At 43.6% G+C, this 19,816-nt stretch overlaps 1 protein-coding gene across 5 annotated transcripts in view; it reads right to left on the bottom strand.

Moving 5' to 3' along the window:
• The window catches only part of GANC (glucosidase alpha, neutral C), an 82,834-nt gene that overhangs the window by 31,060 nt on the left and 31,958 nt on the right, over positions 1-19,816 (bottom strand). For all 5 annotated transcript variants that reach the window (XM_054532632.2, XM_054532634.2, XM_054532635.2 and 2 more), the window contains 5 exons: positions 19,116-19,182; positions 17,394-17,490; positions 15,218-15,398; positions 14,838-14,991; positions 1,391-1,626 (listed from right to left, as the gene is read on the bottom strand). In XM_054532632.2, coding sequence (XP_054388607.1) covers positions 1,391-1,626; positions 14,838-14,991; positions 15,218-15,398; positions 17,394-17,490; positions 19,116-19,182 — 735 coding nt within the window. The remainder of the gene's footprint in view (positions 1-1,390; positions 1,627-14,837; positions 14,992-15,217; positions 15,399-17,393; positions 17,491-19,115; positions 19,183-19,816) is intronic.

Genomic DNA, 19,816 nt, shown 5'->3' with positions numbered 1-19,816 from the left:
TACCCTGACCTTTCTTTGGCCCTTATGTTACTTTCCTGTATTGTAGTTGGATACTTGCCTTTTCTTCACTCACTGTAAGACCACAAGGAGCTGAACTCTGTATACCCTTCAGCACTAGCATAGCATCTTGAAGGTTCAAGGCCTCAGTAAATAACTACTTATTAAGGACAGAAGATCTGGAGTCAGGCAGACCATGGTTCAGACTCTTGCCATGCTACTTATTCACTGTGTGCCTTTGTGTAAATTTTGAAACCAGTCTAAGCCTCAGCTTCTTCATCTAAAATATGGGGTAACAAGACCTACCTTATAGTTTTGTCATCACTGGATGGAATAATGTGTTTTATCATATTGTCTAGCCCATAACAGCTTGATATATGGTAGCTATTTATTAATTGGGAAATTAGGAGTTAACTGAATGGACTCTGGCCATCTGTGAAAAGCCTGGTAGGGAGGTCAAAGGAATGGGTTGAAAAGTCAACCTTACTTTCGAGGAGAGGAACTTTATTCATTCACATGATACACATAGGGTTTCGCCCCCCTTCTCCTCTCTCCATTTTCTTCTCTCCATCTTTTCATTATTGCTATTACCACCACCACCACTCCTGGAACTGGAAAGCAGCATTATACATGTTCCAGTGGCTTCTCTCCCTCCCTATTTTCTATTTCTGTTCTTTTCTTGGCCAGATTAACAGGTGGAGTCCACCACAGAAGCATGCAGGAAAAACAGTGTAATAAAGAATTTGATACCATATTTGATATTTGACTGTTAAGGGTTTTCAAGCCCTGCTACTCCCCCCTTACCCTTCGGCCCGTATCTGGACAAGCTGACAAAGAAAGCTCTAGTGCTCCCTCCTTTGGTGCCAGCAGGGGGTTCAAACAATCTAAGCCTCAGCCTGCGTGCAAGAGCCCTTGCCCTGTCCCCACCCGCTAACCACCATAAAAGCTGAGCCAATCTCCTTTCTCAGTTCTCTCAAGCCATTTTCAAACCAGCTTGGGAGCCACTCCTGCTCTCCCCAGAAAGCCTCATTATATGAGTAATAAACTTTTTAATATACTCTTAGTGCATGTGTGGTGTCACCAATTGAGATATGGAAACCAAATTTTGAGTGGGGGGATCACATTACAACAGGGTGGCCACAACAAATGGAACTGAAAATGCTAGACCCCTTCTTCATTATGGGGACCTAGATAACTAAGCCAGGAATGGATGGGGTCATCGCCTTTTTACCATTCACTTTCTCTCTTATCACAGTGACAATTATATTTGAATCTACTATTTTCACAGCCATTTTTTATCAGATGTTTCTCCACCACTGATGTGCCAAGGCAACTTTAAAACATTTTTTAAAACTCTGTAATTAAAAGGTTCAGAAATGTTGGCTTATTTTACCTTACGCTTTTTGCTCCTGAGCAGCTCTTGCATCCTCTCGGGGTTTGGGAATCTGTTTTTGTCCCAGGTGAAGTACCTCTTGCCCTCAGTGTGCTCTATGTCCAGCCACATGGCATCATAAGGAATGTCATGCTCATCAAACCCTGCATCCACTGCTTTTACATCCTGCTCATCTTCATAGTTCCAGCGGCACTGGTGATATCCCAAAGAGAAAAGAGGGGGCATGGCTTGTGTGCCTAAAAGAGAGAGATGACAACTGAGTCAACTGCTATGGCAATGACCATTATTCATTTGATAAACATTTCCTGAATGTCTACAGAGTATTCAGCACTGAGCTCATGCTTAGAATATCAAGGAGAAGAAAGCACAGTCCTTGCCTTTAAGGAAGTGACAACCTTGCTAATGAGGCAGGAGTGTAAATAAAGTGCTCTGCCGTGAGGTATAACTGCCAGGTTAAGTATCAGTTTAGTGCTACCAGAACATAGAGAGGTTAACAAATTCTGCCTGTGGTGAAGTATAGGGTCTTGAAAGGCTTCACAGAGGAAATAAAACCTTGTTTGGACTTTGTAGACTAAGTAGGAATATACCAGACAGGAAGAATAGATAGAGCATTCCGGGCACGGGGAATAGAAAAAACACAGAGGCAGAGAAGTACATGACAGGCTTACAGAAAAATAAATATTCAAGGGTATCACAGTATCACAGTGTGAGAGAGACCAGTAGAAGATGAAACTGAATAGGGTCAGATTGTCAAGGGCCCTGTAATTGAGGTTAGGAATTCTGAATCTTGTCTTATGAGAAGCCATCAAAAGTCTGGCAAGATGTAATCTTAGCAGACCTATATTTTAGAAAAATTAAATCAGGGTGCAGCATTGGGACTCACTTGAAGGTAAAGAGACTGAAGTTGGGAAGAAGTTTCAGTAAATTATTATCAAAATGTTTACTGATAACGTGAAGGACTTCTGGTCAACCACTTGCATGTATCTCCTTTCCCTCCTAAAGTCACACTAAAATCTGAGTAAAGAAAAGAAAAAAGGAAGAAAGCCACAAAAACAAAGAGAATGGGAGTGGAGTAATTTCAACAAAAATTTGACAGGTGGCAGGCAGGATCGGGGTGGTAACTGTTGGCCAAAGCCAGGGGAAGCTCTCCCCAGAGTGATATTGAGGAGGCTATTGACAGAAGAGCTCACCCTGCATCCAAACACCAGTAGATATGCCCATTCTCAAAACTAGAGTGGAAGCCTCATCTAGGCACACAGAGCCTCACCATGAAATATGAATGGAGGCAGGTGTGGTGGCTCACGCCTGTAATCCCAGCACTTTGGGAGGCTGGGGTGGGTGGATCACTTGAAGTCAGGAGTTCGACACCAGTCTGGCCAACATGGTGAAACCCCATCTCTACTAAAAATACAAAAATTATCCAGGTGTGGTGGTGGGCACCTGTAGTCCTCACTACTTGGGAGGCTGAGGAGGGAGAATTGCTTGAACCCAGGAGGCGGAGGTTGCAGTGAGCCGAGATTATACCACTGTACTCCAGCCTGGGCAATAGAGTGAGACTCTGTCTCAAAACTCACATTTGAGCAAAGTCTCCAAAATCAGAGACAGTGACTCAAATAAGGCAACAGAAAAGGATCTCCAAGAAAACAGGAATAATGCAAGGAACCAAAGTAAATATGAAAACATTATCATTAGTATCTCTAGAGAGAAGAAAAAAGGTATTGTACCCTTAAACGAGACTAGGATAGCATAAAACAAGTGTAGGTTGAGTATCCCTAATTTGAAAATCCAAAATCTGAAATACTCTAAAATCTGAAACTTTTTTAAAAAAATTAATTAATTTATTTATTTTTAAGATGAAGTCTAGCTCTGTTGCCCAGGCTGGAGTACAGTGGCACGATCTCAGCTCACTGCATCCTCCACCTCTGGGTTCAAGCGATTCTCCTGCCTCAGCCTCCCAAGTAGCTGGGACTACAGGTGCATGCCACCATGCCCAGCTAACTTTTGTACTTTTAGTAGAGAAAGGGTTTCATCATGTTGACCAGGCTGGTCTCAAACTCCTGACCTTAGGTAATCGCCCATCTTGGCTCCCCAAAGCGCTGGGATTACAGTCATGAGCCACCACATCTGGCCTCCAAAATCTGAAACTTTTTGAACACCAACATGACACTCAAAGGAAATGCTCATTGGAGCATTTTGGGCTTTGGATTTTCAGATTGGGATGCTCAACCAGTAAGTTTAATGAAAATATTCAAAATAATCCCCAAACTGAAACACTCTAGAGTCCCAAGCATGGAATACTCAACATGTATACAATTTATAAAACAATAAATGTCCTTTAACGTGGTGTGCTATTTTGAATTCCTCATCAAGTTTTAGAAGTGGGGTAAAAATACTTAGAAGATCTCAGTGCTTTGGAAAGCTGAGGCAGGAGGATTGCTTGAGACCAGGAGTTCAAGACTAACCTGGGCAACACAGCAAGACCCCATCTCAACAAAAAAATTAAAATAAATAAATAAAAAGAATTAGCTGGGCATGTGGCACATGCCCACAGTCCCAGCTACTCAGGAGGCTAAAGTGGAAGAATCGCTTGAGCCCAGGAGCTAGAGGCTGCAGTGAGCCATGGTCACGCCACTGCATTCCAGCCTGGGCAACAGAGTGTTTTTTTTTGTTTAAAAACAAAAAAACAAAAAACTTAAGAGGCTCATCAGACTTGAAATTATACAGAGAAGCATTGATCATGAGTCTGTCTGACTGAAACAGGTTAAATAAATTATGTTACCAGCAAATTTGCTACTTGAAAAAAATAGGATGTACACATTTCAGGATAATAAATGTTTTGCCATTGCTTTGCATAAAATGAAAACAAAAACCAAGGAACCATCAGAGGATAAGAAAGAGCTCCTTGAAAGCAGAAACATGATAGCATAACTGGAAAGCCTAGAAGATGAAATTGAGAAAACTGCTCAAAAACTAGGCAAAAAAGGAAAAGGAGATTATAAAATCCGTAGAGTAGAAAGAAAAAAAGGAAAGGAAAAATTAAGGAATAATACAAAACAGTTTCTCAGAACTGAAGGACACAATTCTCAGGATTGAAGGGGTCCACATCTAACATCCAGAACAATAATTATTTTAAAAGACCTAGGGCCAGGCACGGTGGCTCACACCTGTAATCCCTGTAAAGCACTTTGGGAAGCTGAGGTGGGAGGATCCCTTGAGCCTAGGGTTTTAAGACCAGCCTGGGTAACCTAGGGAGATCCTGCCTATACAAAAAATGAAAACATTAGTTGGGCATGGTGGCACATGCCTGTTAAGTCCCATCTACTCAGGATTCTGAGGTGTGATGATCGCTTGAGCCCAGGAGCTTGAGGCTGCAGTGAACCATGATCACACCACTGCACTCCAACGTGGGCACAGAGCAAAACCCTGACTCAAACAAACAAACAAAAGATCTCAATCAAGGGATTTTATTACAAAATTTCAGAATACTGGAAATTTGGAATGTTAGTGATAAAGAGAAGGTATTTCAGAGAGAAAAGACAGATTATATACAGAGAAACAAAGGAATAGAATTGAGAATGGTTTTGGAGCAAGAAGGTAGAAGACAGTAAAAGAAATGCCTTCAAAGTCTGAGAGAAAGAATATTCAGTCTTGCCAGGCAAATTATCAGTCAAGGGTAAAGGTAGGAAAAAAGATGGTTTCATACCTGCAAGGAAGCAAAAAGAGTACCTCCAATGCAAACGTTCTTAGGAAACTACCAGAAGATGCTACAAACAAATAAACACAACAAGGGAATAAACCAGAAAAGAGAAATCAGGGAACTGAAGAAAGGAGGGATACAACGTCAGAAAACAGCAAAGGTAAGTTCTGAGATGAAAGCTGTGCAGGGAACCTAGAGAACAATGGTCCAGATGGGAAGAGGAAGATGAAGAGCTCTGGTAGGGAAGAAAGTCTCCAGGGAAAGAAGTAGACTGGATAAAGTATCAGACACCCTTGAGCATGTGAAAAAGTGTAAACATTGAATATTGATTTAACCAAAAATTGTGATATAACTAGATTGGATGGGAGACGGAGGAGGGTATGGTATATGATTGAGCTAAACCCTCAGCAGGAGTCAACAAATAATCTTTACTGTCTTTGAACATGGTGGGAGATCCAGTATTTTGGAAGTGCTTTATCATAAACCAGCACTCTCACTAATAACAATGTTGAATGTAGCTGCAGGTGGGCTTTGACAGCACTTATTCCTGCATGGGTGCCCATATCCATAAATTGTCATTCCTCCCGTCACAATTGGAATTGAACATGGGCTAGACTTAGCTTGCTTTTAACAACTGAATGCAGCAGAAATGATGCTGCAATACTTTTGTTTTTAACAGCTTTACTGAATTCACATACCATGCAATTCACCCATCTAAAATGCACAATTCAATGAGGGTTTTTGTGGCATATTACATTATTGAGTCTTAAAAATTGTGTTAAAATATGTATAGCAAAATTTGCCATTTTAACCATTTCCAAGCGTCCAATTCAATGGCATTAATTACATTCACCATGTAGTACAAGCATTACCACTATTTCTAAAACCTTTACATCACCCCAAGCAGAAACTCTAATCATTAAGCAGTAACTCCCTATCACTCACACCTCTCAGCCCCCTCTAATCTCTGTCTTGACAAATCTGTATATCACAGCTACTTCATATAAGTGGATTATATAATACTTGTCCTTTCGTGTCTGTCTTATTTCATTTTCCATATTTTCAAGGTTCATCCATGTTGCAGCATGTATCAGAACTTCATTTCTTTTTATAGCTGAATAATATTCTGTTATATGTATATACCACATTTTGTTTAAGTGTTCATCTTTGATGTGCACTTGGATTGTTTCTACCTTTTGGCTATCATGTGTGGGCGAAGGATTACCCAGGTGCCAAGGCAAGAGACTGAAGGCATAAACTGTAGCAGTATAATAAAAAAAATAGTTAGAATAAAGAATAGTTATAATACAAATTAGATATACAGATGATCATGGACAATTATCAATCATTAGCATAAACATTATTAATCATTAGCTTTTAATATTACTCTTTGTTGCATTACTAATATAACCTAGAATAACCGGCGGGTATAGGGTCAGGTACTCAAGAGACATTGTGAGAAGTGACCTAGAAGGCAAGAGGTGAGCCCTCTGTCATGCCCACATAAGGGCCACTTGAGGGCTCCTTGGTCAAGCGGTAACACCAGTGCCTGGGAAGGCCCCGTTACTTAGCAGATTGTGAAAGGGAGTCTCCTTTCCTTGGAGGAGTTAGGGAACACTCTGCTCCACCAGCTTCCTGTGGGAGGCTGGATATTATCCAGGCCTGCCCGCAGTCATCTGGAGGCTTAAACCCCTCCCTGTGGCGCTGTGCTTCAATGGTCACGTTCCTTGTCCACTTTCATGTTCCTCCTGTACTCCTGGTTCCTCTTTGAAGTTCATAGTAGATAGTGGTAGAAGAAATAGTGAAAGTCTTAAAGTCTTTGATCTTTCTTACAAGTACACAGAAGAAAACGCATAGAAGAAAATGCTGCCTTCCCTCTCTGCTTCGGCTACCTAAAAGGGAAGGGCCCCTGTCCCATGATCACGTGACTTGCTTGACCTTATCAATCACTTGGATGACTCACCTTCCTTACCCTGCCCCCCTTGTCTTGTATGCAATAAATATCAGCGCACCCAGCCATTCGGGGCCACTACCAGTCTCCTCGTCTTGGTGGTAGTGGCCCCCCGGGCCCAGCTGTTTTCTCTTTATCTCTTTGTCTTGTGTCTTTATTTCTTACAGTCTCTCATCTCTGCACATGGGGAGAACACCCACTAAGCCCTGTAGGGCTGGACCCTACAATCGTGAATAATGCTACAGTGATCATTGGCATACATGTATCTGTTGAGTCCCTGCTTTCAATTCCCTTGTGCATATATCTAGGAGTAGAATTGCTGGGTGTATCAGTTAGGGTTCTTCAGAGAACACAGGGTTTTTCAGAGAAACAGAATTAGTAGGATTTATATTGAATATATTTATGTATTTATAAATATGTATACATACATAGAGAGAGATACAAATACTGATTTATTTAAAGTAACTGACTCGTGTGATTGTAGGGGCTGGCAAGTCTGAGTTTTGCAGGAGATACTGGCATACCAGAGAACCAGGGAAGAGTTGACGTTCCAACTTGAGCTGAAGGCAAGCTGGAGACATTCTGTTTTCCCCAGGGACCTTAGTCTTTTTCTCCAAGGCCTTCAACTACTGGATGAGGCCCACTCTCATTATGGAGAGTAATCTGCTTTCCTCAAAGTCTACTGACTTAAATGTTAATCTCATTAAAAAATACCTTCACAGAGACATCTAGACTGGTGTTTGAATATATGGGTACCACAACTTAGTCAAATTGACACGTAAAATTAACAATCACACTGAGTCATATGGTAATTCTATGTTTAACTTCTTGAGGAAATGCCAAACTTTTCTGCAATGGCTGCACCATTTTACATTTCCACCAGCAATGTTCCAATTTCTCTACATCCTCGTAAACACTTATGTTTTTCCATTTTTTTGGATTTAGCCATCCTAGTGGGTGTGAAGTGATATTTTACTGTGGTTTTGATTTGCATTTTCCTAATGACTAACAATGCTGAGCATATTTTCATGTGCTTATTGTTCATTTATTTATCTTCTTTGGAGAACTATCTCTTTAAATCCTTTGCTCATTTTAGAATTAGGTTATCTTTTTATTGTTTTTTTTAAGAATTTGGTAAAGATTTATTTATTTATTTTCCATTCCTAGTCTTTTAAAGTATGGCTTCTTTTCTTTTTTTAAAGGATATGGCAAATATTTATTTTTTTTCCATTTCCAATCTTTTAAAGTAGATATAGATATGCTTAGGATGAAGCTGATTTTAACAGCACAAAAAAGTTGAGCACAAAGGATAGGATTAAATTCAGCAATCCAGAGTGATAAAGAGGAAAGGATACTGAGTAGGTGCCTTTGACAGACACATTATCCAAGTTGATTACCTAATAGTTGGAGGTTGAAGTCCTTATGCTGCAAAAGTGAGAACAATCTGGTGTATGAAGTGTATGGTGGCATTTGTAGCTGTAACGTGTTTTCTATTTATTAAGAACAATTAGCATAGTTAACTGTAGTCTTTAGTAGACAACCTGCATCTATTTAAATTAAACATAATATTTTCCACAGTAGTGTAAGTAAGGCCACAATATTTATTCTGGGCAAACCCTTTAATGTAGTGATTTTAATATCACTGTCATTCATTCTTTTGGAATATAAAGTGTTTTAACGGAATTCAGGTTACAGATAATTTTTAAAATACTATATCATGACTAATATATTAAAACGATACTTACATATTTATACTAATATCCAAAGAAAATTCACTGCCAAATTGTTACAGTAGATATTAATCAGTCTGACACCCTTATTAACTGATTCTATAGGTATAAGTATAGGTCAGTATGATTTTAGTGTCTATTCTTTCATTTTACTAAATTAAGGAAGCAGTATTTACAGAACAAATAAAAACAAGTGAAGCAGCCACCCAAGGACCATAACAGCTCCTGAGTTAGCTGTGTCACAAGCTCAGATAGAAATCTCCACTATACGCACAAAGCTGGATTCAAATTATTCATCAAAAGGTGCTGACAGAAGTTGTCAGATGCCTTCCAGTATAGATCCCCAATCCCATGGCCACCAGATGAGACAGAAGCAAAACCCTTTAGAAATTCTGCTGAGAAAATGCCCCCTTTCCTTATCAGGCTTTAAATTCCATGCTGGGTAGTTATGTGCCTCAGGTGCTTTAAAGAGGAACTGCTTGTGGGGAACATTTTCTGGCCAACTTGACCAATCCCATATCCAATCTGAATTTTTCTTTAAGATGCTTTCAACTTCTTTCCTTTTCTCAGTATCTTCCTCAGACTGAGAGCTATTTTTCTCCAATGTCTGTGAAAGAGGTAGGATGTCACAGAATTTTGGAGCTACTCTGTCCAAATTCATTTTATGCATCCAGCTGTGTTTTTTCCATGTCACTATTATATTAATTTTTTTTTTTTTTTTTTTTTTTAGAGATAGGGTCTCGCTCTGTTGCCTAGGCGGGAGAGCAGCAGCATAAACATTGCTCACTGCAGCCTTTCTTTGGGAAGCAAGGCAGAGGATTACTTGAATTCAAGGAAGCACTTTGGAGGCTTCCCAAAGCACTGGGATTACAGGCGTGAGCCACCATGCCCAGCCCATGTCACCATTATACACAGAAACTGATGTTGGAGCACTATTCCCCTTCCTATCATTGCTAAAGTGCAGTTCTGCCCCCTCCCCCTCCCTCTCCCCTCTCTTCGTTCGGTCTCCCTCTGTCTCCGAAGCTGGACTGTACTGCCGTGATCTCGGCTCGCTGCAACCTCCCTGCCTCGGGCTCCTGTGATTCTCCTGCCTCGGCCTGCCGAGTGCCTGGGATTGCAGGCGCGCGCCGCCACGCCTGAATGGTTTTTGTATTTTTGGTGGAGACGGGGTTTCGCCGTGTTGACCGGGCTGGTCTCCAGCTCCTGGCCTCGAGTGATCTGCCCACCTCGGCCTCCGGAGGTGCTGGGATTGCAGACGGAGTCTCGCTCACTCAATGCTCAGTGTTGCTCAGGCTGGAGTGCAGTGGCATGATCTCCGCTCGCTACAACCTCCACCTCCCAGCTGCCTGCCTTGGCCTCCTAAAGTGCTAAGATTACAGCCTCTGCCCCGCTGCCACCCCGTCTAGGAAGTGAGGAGCGTCTCTGCCTGGCCGCCCATCGTCTGGGATGTGAGGAGGGCCTCTGCCCGGCCGCCCCGTCTGGGAGGTGAGGAGCGCCTCTGCCCGGCCGCCACCCTGTCTGGGAGGAAGTGAGGAGCGCCTCTGCCCGGCCGCCCCGTCTGGGAAGTGAGGAGCGCCTCTACCTGGCCGCCCCGTCTGGGAAGTGAGGAGCGCCTCTGCCCGGCCGCCCCGTCTGGGAGATGAGGAGCGCCTCTGCCCGGTCGCCCAAAGTCTGGGAAGTGAGGAGCGCCTCTGCCCCGCCGCCCCGTCTGGGAAGTGAGGAGTGCCTCTGCCCGGCCGCCACCCCGTCTGGGAGGAAGTGAGGAGCACCTCTGCCCGGCCGCCCGTCTGGGAGATGAAGAACGCCTCTGCCCGGCCGCCCCGTCTGGGAGGTGAGGAGCGCCTCTTCCTGGCCGCCACCCCGTCTGGGAGGAAGTGAGGAGCGCCCCTGCCCGGCTGCCCCATCTGGGAGGTGAGGAGCGCCTCTGCCCGGCCGCCCGATCTGGGAGGTGAGGAGCGCCTCTGCCCGGCCGCCCGGTCTGGGAGATGAGGAGTGCCTCTGCCCGGCCGCCCCGTCTGGGAAGTGAGGAGCGCCTCTGCCCGGCCGCCCCGTCTGGGAGGAGAGGAGCGCGTCTGCCCGGCCGCCCCGTCTGGGAGGTGAGGAGCGCCTCTGCCCGGCCGCCCCGTCTGGGAGGTGAGGAGCGCCTCTGCCCGGCCGCCCCGTCTGGGAGGTGAGGAGCGCCTCTGCCCGGCCGCCCCGTCTGGGAGGTGAGGAGCGCCTCTGCCCGGCCGCCCCGTCTGGGAGGTGAGGAGCGCCTCTGCCCGGCCGCCCCGTCTGGGAGGTGAGGAGCGCCTCTGCCTGGCCGCCCCGTCTGGGATGTGAGGAGCGCCTCTGCCTGGCCACCACCCTGTCTGGGAGGAAGTGAGGAGCGCCTCTGCCCGGCCGCCCCGTCTGGGAGGTGAGGAGCGCCTCTGCCCGGCCGCCCCGTCTGGGAGGTGAGGAGCGCCTCTGCCTGGCTGCCACCCCGTCTGGGAGGAAGTGAGGAGCGCCTCTGCCCGGCCGCCCATCGTCTGGGAGGTGAGGAGCGTCTCTGCCCGGCTGCCCCGTCTGGGAAGTGAGGAGCGCCTCTGCCCGGCCGCCCCGTCTGGGAGGTGAGGAGCGCCTCTGCCAGGCCGTCCTGTCTGGGAGGTGTACCCAACAGCTCCGAAGAGACAGCGACCATTGGGAGCGGGCCGTGAGGACGATGGCGGTTTTGTTGAAAAGAAGGGGGGGAAGTGTGGGGAAAGGAAGGAGAGATCAGATTGTTGCTGTGTCTGTGTAGAAAGAGGTGGGCATAGGAGACTCCATTTTGTTCTGACTTGGAGAAATTCTTCTGCCTTGGGATGCTGTTGATCTATGGTCTTTCCCCCAGCCCCCTGCTCTCTGAAACATGTGCTGTGTCAACACAGCGTTAAATGGATTAAGGGCGGTGCAAGATGTGCTTTGTTAAACAGATGCCTGAAGGCAGCATGCTCTTTAAGAGTCATCACCACTCCCTAATCTCAAGTACCCAGGGGCACAAATACTGCAGAAGGCTGCAGGGACCTCTACCTAGGAAAACCAGAGACCTTTGTTCATGTGTTTATCTCCTGACCTTCTCTCCACTATTATCCTATGACCCTGCCACATCCCCCTCTCCGAGAAACACCCAAGAATGATCAATAAATACTTAAAAAAAAAAAAAAAAGTGCAGTTCTATCCAGGAGCCCTGCAAGCTCTTTCCCTGCAGCCTGGGGCCCCTGCTCTGTGATATGGTGCCAGAAGGTGGCTGTAGCAGTCTGGGTCACTGTTTGGTTGTGGTCTAAGGGCTGCATACGCCCTCAGTGGCAGACGAGCATGAGGGATATGGGCCCAGTGCAGGTGAGCATGAGGGGTATGGGCCCAGTGCTCAGCCTGTCTTTTTGTTGTTCAGTTGTAGAAAGTTCTTCATGTATTCTGGATAAGAGACCCATATCAGATACACAATCTGCAAACATTTTCTCCCATTTTGTAGGCTGCTTTTTCACTTTATGTTCTTTGATGCACAAAAGTTTTTAATGTTAGTGAATTCTAACATGTATTTGTTGTCACTGTTGTTCACGATTTTGTTGTCAAATCTAAGAATCCATTGCCAAATCCAAGTTCATGAAGATTTACCCGTCTTCTTCTGAGAGTTTTATGGTTTTAGCTCTTATATAGTTGAACCATTTTGAGTTAGTTTTTTGCATATGATATACATATAACATATTTTTGAATATAGGAGTCCAACTTCATTCTTTTGCAAGTAGATATCCAACTGTCTCACACCATATGCTCAAGAGACTATTTCTTCTTCATCGAATGGTCATGAAGCTTTATTGAAATTATAATGGTGACATGGACAAAGCACTGTGGCTTGTGCCTGCAATCCCAGTGTTTTCGGTGGCCATAAGTGTATGGGTTTATTTCTAGATTCTCAATTCTATTTCACTGGTCTATATGTCTATCCTTATTCCAGTAGCATGTTCTTTTTTTTTGAGACGGAGTCTTGCTTTGTCACCCAGGCTGGAGTGCAGTGGCATGATCTTGGCTCACTGCAACCTCCACCTCGCCTTGTGGGTTCAATCGATTCTCCTGCCTCAGCCTCCTGAGTAGCTGGGATTACAGGTGCCCACCACCATGCCTGGCCAATTTTTGTATTTTTAGTAGAGACAGGTTTTCGCCATGTTGGTCAGGCTGGTCTCAAACTCCTGACCTCAAGTGATCCACCCACCTCAGCCTCCCAAAGTGCTGGGATTACAGGCGTGGGCCACCGTGCCTGGGCAGTGGCATGTTCTTTTGATTGCCATAGCTTTGAAGTAAGTTTGAAATTGAGAAGTTGTATTCGATTTTCACTCTGCTTAAGACATACCCAAAACTGGGCAATCTACAAAAGAAAGAAGTTTAATTGGACTTACAGTTCTACATGTCTGGGGAAGCCTCACAATTGTGGCCGAAGGCATGGAGGAGCATGTCACATCTTTTGTGAATGGCGGCAGGCAAAGAGAGTGCTTGTGCAGGGAAACTCCCCTTTTTATAACCATCACATCTCATGAGACTCATTCACTATCACGAGAACAATATGGGAAAGATCTGCCCCCATGATTCAATTACCTCCCACCACGTCTCTCCCACAACATGGGAATTCATGATGAGATTTGGGTGGGGAAACAGCCAAATCATATCAGAAGTATAAATTTTTCAACTTTGTTTCTCTTTTTAAAGATTGTTTTGGCTATTCAGGTCCCTGTGCAATTCTATGGAAGATCAGCTTTTCCATTTCTGCAAAAGAAGCCATTGGAATTTTGATAGGGATTGCAGTGAATCTGTGAATCACTTTCTGTATTACTGCCATCTTAACATTGCCTTCCAACCTATGAACATGGGATGTCTTTCCATTTATTTAGGCATTCTTTATTTTCTATCAGGAATGTTTTATAGTTTTCAGTGTACAAGTCTTTCACCTCCTTTGTTAAGTGTATTCCTAGGTATTTTATTCTTTTGGATGTTATTGTAAATGGAACTGTTTTCTTAATTTTTTTTGGATTGTTCATTGTGGGTATATAGAAACAGAACTAATTTTTTTTTCGTTACTGATTGATATGGTTTGGATTGGTGTTCCCACCCAAATCTCATGTCGAACTGTAATCCCCAATGTTGGAAGAGGGGCCTGGTGGGAGGTGACTGGATCATGGGGGCGGATTTCTCCCTTGCTGTTCTTGTGATAGTGATTTCTCACAAGATCTGGTTGTTTAAAAGTGTGTGGCACCTCCTCCCTCTCTTTATTCCTCCTGCTCCGACCAGGTAAGATGTGCCTGCTTCCCCTTTGCCTTCCATCATAATTGTTAAGTTTCCTGAGGCCTCCTCAGCCATGTTTCCTATACAGCCTACAGAACCATGAGCCAATTAAACTTATTTTCTTTATAAATTGCCCAGTTTCAGGTATTTCTTCATAGCAGTGTGAGAGTGGATTAATATATTGATCTTGTACCCTGCAACTTTGCTGAATTTACTACCTCTAGTAATTTTTTTTGTGGATTCTTTGGGATTTTATATATATAGGATCATATCATCTCCTATAATCTTATTTATTCTTTTCCAATTTTGATATCTTTTATTTATTTTTCTTGCCTAATTTCTCTGGCTAGAAATTCCAGTATAATGTTGAATAATAGTGGTGAGAATGCAATGCCTTGTCTTGTTTCTGATCTTAGAGAAAAGCTTGCATTCTTTTAAAATAAAATGCTCTAATGCTAAAGCCAGTTGCATATTTTAATGGAGAAGAAAACATAGAAAAGTTGAAGTTGGGATACTGGTCATCTGAGATAAAGGTACAGATGGCCCACGGGCTAAAAGCTTCAAGGAAAGCAGATGGCAAGTATTAGGAATTAGACAGTAGAGCATTCTAGACCCAGTGCAATGTTTTACTGAACTGAATGGGATGAGGATGGGAACAGAAATGCTTGCTAATTAAAATGCTTGGGTAAGTTATAAACTCTACATAGTGTACAACAAATATTAACTTACAGTGATAACACATGGGACATTGGATATATAACAGAACAAGAAACTGGCACTTCTCCGTGCAAATACCTGTAAGGTGTGAGTACTGTTTGAAGACATCAGAAGGTGTAGGTCCTGTCAGCAGAAAAACATCAATGATGCCACTCTCTGACATCCAGTGCACATGAGTGTGAGATCTGACCTTTTGTTTAGCAGCAACTGGGCCCATCTGGGTCAGTGTGTACTGGAAAAAGAATGGAATAAAAATTTGAGAAATTTTCCTCTAACCTGCAACATCCAGCCACATATAAGTAACAGTCTGATCCTTTAGTAGATACTACTGATATTCACTGATTACACTGTAAAGCTTTTGTTGGCAGAGAAGTGCCACTACAAAGATAAGAGCTATGACTCTGCAGTGGTTTTGTTTCTTCTTTAAGTATGACATGTAGCCATCATCCATAGCTCACCTCTACTGCAGGCTCTGTATTGATCTCCACCAGTGTTTCTGAGGCATTCAGCCAGAAAATACCTATAGTTCTGCCCAGTTTGTGGGCCAGGAGATAAGGTACTGAACCATAAATGCCCATTTTATCATATATTTGGTATCCATAGACATCCAGGTTATAAAGACGGTAAGCATCTCCGTCACTGAAACACAAAGATTATCGTCAATTACCATCACAAATATATTATTAATATTAATAAATAGAATAGCTCTACTCTTCTCTGAAAACACTTAGGTCCCATGCATCTTTGAAGGCTCAACTCTTGCCACTTCCCTAAAGATTTCCTGACCCAACTTAGGTGAATGTGGTCCTCTTCCCTTGACTCCTTTGGCACCACTTCCTGTGACATTAGCACATAGGATCACATCTTAGACATCTTTTCTAAATATCTCCTTTTTCTTTTTTCCAGATAGGGTCTCACTCTGTCACCCAGGCTGGAGTGCAGTGGCGCGATCTTGGCTCACTGCAACCTCTACCTTCCAGGTTCAGCAGTTCTCCCACCTCAGCCTCCCAAGTAGCGGGGAATACAGGTGCGTGCCACTACACCCAGTTAATTTTTGTATTTTTTGGTAGAGATGCGGTTTCACCATGTTGGCCAGGCTGGTCTCAAACTCCTGACCTCAAGTGATCTACCCGCCTCGGCCTCTCAAAGTGCTGGGATTACAGGTGTGGGCCACTGCGCCCGGCCTAAATATCCTTTCAGTGGAGGACTCTCTCCTATGAATACTCCACAATAGCAAGCACACAGCAAGTATCCACTGATGAATTTTGTGAGTACTTCTCTGCAGTTAAAAGAATTGCATCCAGGCTGGGCGCCGGTGGCTCATGCCTGTAATCCCAGCATTTTGGGAGGCCGAAGCAGGCGGACCATGAGGTCAAGAGATCGAGACCATCCTGGCCAACACTGTGAAAGCCCGATGCTATTAAAAACACAAAAATTAGCTGGGCGTAGTGGCGCACACCTGTAGTCTCAGCTACTAGGAAGGCTGAGGCAGGAGAATCGCTTGAACCCAGGAGGCGGAGGTTGCTGTGAGCCGAGATCACGCCACCGCACTCCAGCCTGGGCGACAGTGCAAGACTCTGTCTCAAAAAAAAAAAAAAAAAAAATTGTGTCCAACAGGCTTCCACAGTGCTTAGCAGGGGAAGATGGGGAACTGAATTGGGGGTGGGAGCACAGAGCTCAAATCAGTGTGAGAGCAGCACAGTTTCTGCTGGACTTGTCACTATGCCTACCTGAAAGTAAACAGCACCTGAACCTGGCAACCTTATCAGACTCTGTTTCTCTTTGGTTTTGTTTCCTCTTAGTCTGATGCCTCGGGCATCTATTTATCAATAGTGTTAGCCTGACATGATATCCCTGAGGAAACTAAAGGTGATATGAGATACCACATTTTTCCATTCTCTGGCTCACTCTCCCATTTTGTTAAAAGCCTTTTTCTGGGTCAGTGATTTTTCACAATATATTCTCCCAGGGCCACAAAAGGCCTTGAGAGGTAAAAGTGAAACCCGGGGATAAAGATCTTCCCTTTACTCTGATCACAGCAGCTCCATAATTTTACTTCCTCTATATTTCTAGGTTCAGTATTATAGTTGTTACAGTTATCTAATTTTACCCTAAAAAAAATATAAATAAAACTGGAAAACCAACCAGGCGCAGTGGCTCACTGCTGTAATACCAGCACTTTGGGATGCTGAGGTGGGTGAATCACAAGGTCAGGAGTTCAAGACCAGCCTGGCCAACATGGTGAAACCCCGTCTCTACTAAAAACACAAAATAAATTAGCCAGGCGTGGTGACAGGTGCCTGTAGTCTCAGCTACTCAGGAGGCTGAGGCAGGAGAATCTCTTGAATCCGGGAGGTGGAGCTTGCTTGCAGTGAGCCAAGATTGTGCCACTGCACTCCAGCCTGGGCGACAGAGCAAGACTCCGTCTCAGAAGAAAAAAAAAAAAAAAAAGGAAAACCACTGCTCTGCTGCTCTGAGTCATCATTCAAGGAGGGTTCTTAAAGATCCACAAGCAATATAAAGGAAGAAAAAGCCTGGCACATATTAGCACTGGCTCAGACAGCTGACAAATGTTTTCAGATCATCTCAATACAGAAACCATAGCCTACCATAAGAATTCTTGTTTTCACTTACCCAGTATTTTTAAGTTGGTGTGATTCTGCATGTTGTGGGATCCCATAAAGATGCTCAAATCCATGCAAGGAGAAATCCAAACCAATAGAAGAAGGGCCTGTAGAGACCAGGATACTGAGTTTTGTTTCTGAAAAGAACACTCACTTAAGAAGATTCAGTTAATTCTGAGTGCAGAGAGATGACTAGACTAGAGGCTGAGAGACCTGGGCTCACCTAGATCAATCAGCAAATGCTGTGTACTGACCCTCTGTGAGATATTATATTCAGGTGTTGTGGGGATACAAAAATGTATAAGGCAAAGTTCTGGTCACGTGTTAGTTCTGTTGCCTTAGTTGTGTGATGAAGCTCTCTGTGTCCTCTTCACAGTAAATCTCTTTTCTCTATATAAAACATGATTACAAAGTTTTAGATTTTTTCCTAATCGAAATTTTCCTTATCACATATTTCTTTGCTTTAGGAAGCAAAGGATATTGTGCACTTTCAGTCTACACTAGATGAAATGACTGATTGTCTTGTGCCTGATCATCCTTACTGCCAGCCTCCTCTGTGACTACCTACCGGGAATGCAAATGTCAAGCGCACCAGGAAGGCCATAACCGGTTCCTCAAAATACTCCTCATCTGTGATTATATAAATTTCCTTTAACCAAAGACAAAGTCTTTAACAATTATTTTAGAGCTATGGGAAAAATGCAAATGACTAGGAGGTATAACGTGGACTTTAATTTATGCTTAGGTTAAAGTAATGGACATCAAATAGTCCTTATTTGTAGGAGCTTGTGGAAAAGAGATGCTACAGAGAAGGTAAAAAAGATTATGACATGGCCGGGTACGGTGGCTCATGCCTGTAATCCCAGCACTTTGGGAGGCCGAGGCAGGTGCATCACTCGAGGCCAGGAGTTCAAGGGTGCAGTAAGCCATGATCACACCACCACACTCCAGCCTGGGTGACAGAGTGAGAACCTGGCTCAAAAAAAAAAAAAAAAAAAAAAAAGGATAAAAAGATGATGATGTTACAGAAAGAAGGAGGGCCTGAGAACCCATGCCCCCACTTTTAATTTGGGGCATTCTGTCAGCCCTGATCATTATACTATGCTATAGATATTGATGGCTAGAATGGGAATTTTAAAGGTGTTAGAAAGGGTTTGTTATTCTACAGAGTAGGGAGGAGGAAAGAGGAAAGTGAGTATTTTTCTAACTGCATAAGCCCCAAGTACCTGAAAGATATCTCCTAAAGAGACAAACTCACCCCTCTACCCCAATTCCATCACTAAGCCTGGTGAGAAATGTAACAGATGGGCATGTGATAGCCATGCAAATGATGGGGAGGCCTAGAAAAGGTTGAGAACCATTGGCTTGAAATGTTGCAGCGGAGGGGCTCTAGAACTTGGGTTTCTAATCACTTCACTCTCATAAAAATGTAATGTGGAATTTGTAGCTGTCTTATCTAATGAACAGTGCAAGCAGTGTGCTGACCCAGGCCCCTGTATGAGACCATAAGCTCCGTGTGGCCTATATTTCTTTTACACTTCCTACAAAAGGCAAATAATTGCTATTTCTCTGTTGCAATGCATTACTGAAGGATAGCAAATCCGATCTGGGATTTCTGTTCTTCTGTTAAAGTCACCTGTTTTAGGTGCCAGAGATCAAGGGGCTTTTAGATAGAATTATGTAGCCATTTTTGGAATGATCTGTTTTAATACTATACCAGTTTCAATTTTACCATTAGCTTTGATATCCACAAATTTTCCAAATTCCTCTTCCCACAGGCCCAGATCTTCTTGATTTTCCTGTTGGTACAAAAAAGGGAGCAAACTGAGTTTACAAATTCCAACAAATGTGTTTACCACAATAGCTCATTTTATTTGGATTTTTTTTTAAAAGACTGAGAAAGTGAGTTTATCTTTTAGAAGACCAGTGTGTGACGTCAGTACACTTAACAAATCAAATCTGTGTTCTATATACATGTCAATAATAATCTTTATGAGCCACAGCTGACATGAATGTATTTTTTTTATTGTGGTAAAATATACACAACATAAAATTTACCATTTTAACTATTTTCAAGTATAAAGTTCAGGTTCAGTGCCTTTAAGTACATTCACATTGCTGTGCAACTATTGAACTACTAAAAATACAAAAATTAGCCGGGTGTGGTGGCTGGCACCTGTAGTCCCAGCTACTTAGGAAGCTGAGGCAGAAGAACTGCTTGAACCTGGGAGGCAGAGGTTGCAGTGAGCCAATATCGCACCACTGCACTCCAGCCTGGGCAACACAATGAGACTCCGTCTCAAAAAAAAAAAAAAAAAAAAATAGCCATGGTGGTTTGCTGCATCCATCAACCCATCATCTACATTAGGTGTTACTCCTAATGCTATCTCTCCCCTAGCCCCCACCCCCCAACAGTCCCTGGTGTGTGATGTT

The sequence above is a fragment of the Pongo abelii genome, chromosome 16 (assembly GCF_028885655.2).
Source record: "Pongo abelii isolate AG06213 chromosome 16, NHGRI_mPonAbe1-v2.0_pri, whole genome shotgun sequence".
In the NCBI taxonomy this organism is placed as follows: domain Eukaryota; kingdom Metazoa; phylum Chordata; class Mammalia; order Primates; family Hominidae; genus Pongo; species Pongo abelii.
Note: the sequence above shows the minus strand (reverse complement) of the source record. Positions and strands in the feature narration are given on the sequence as shown.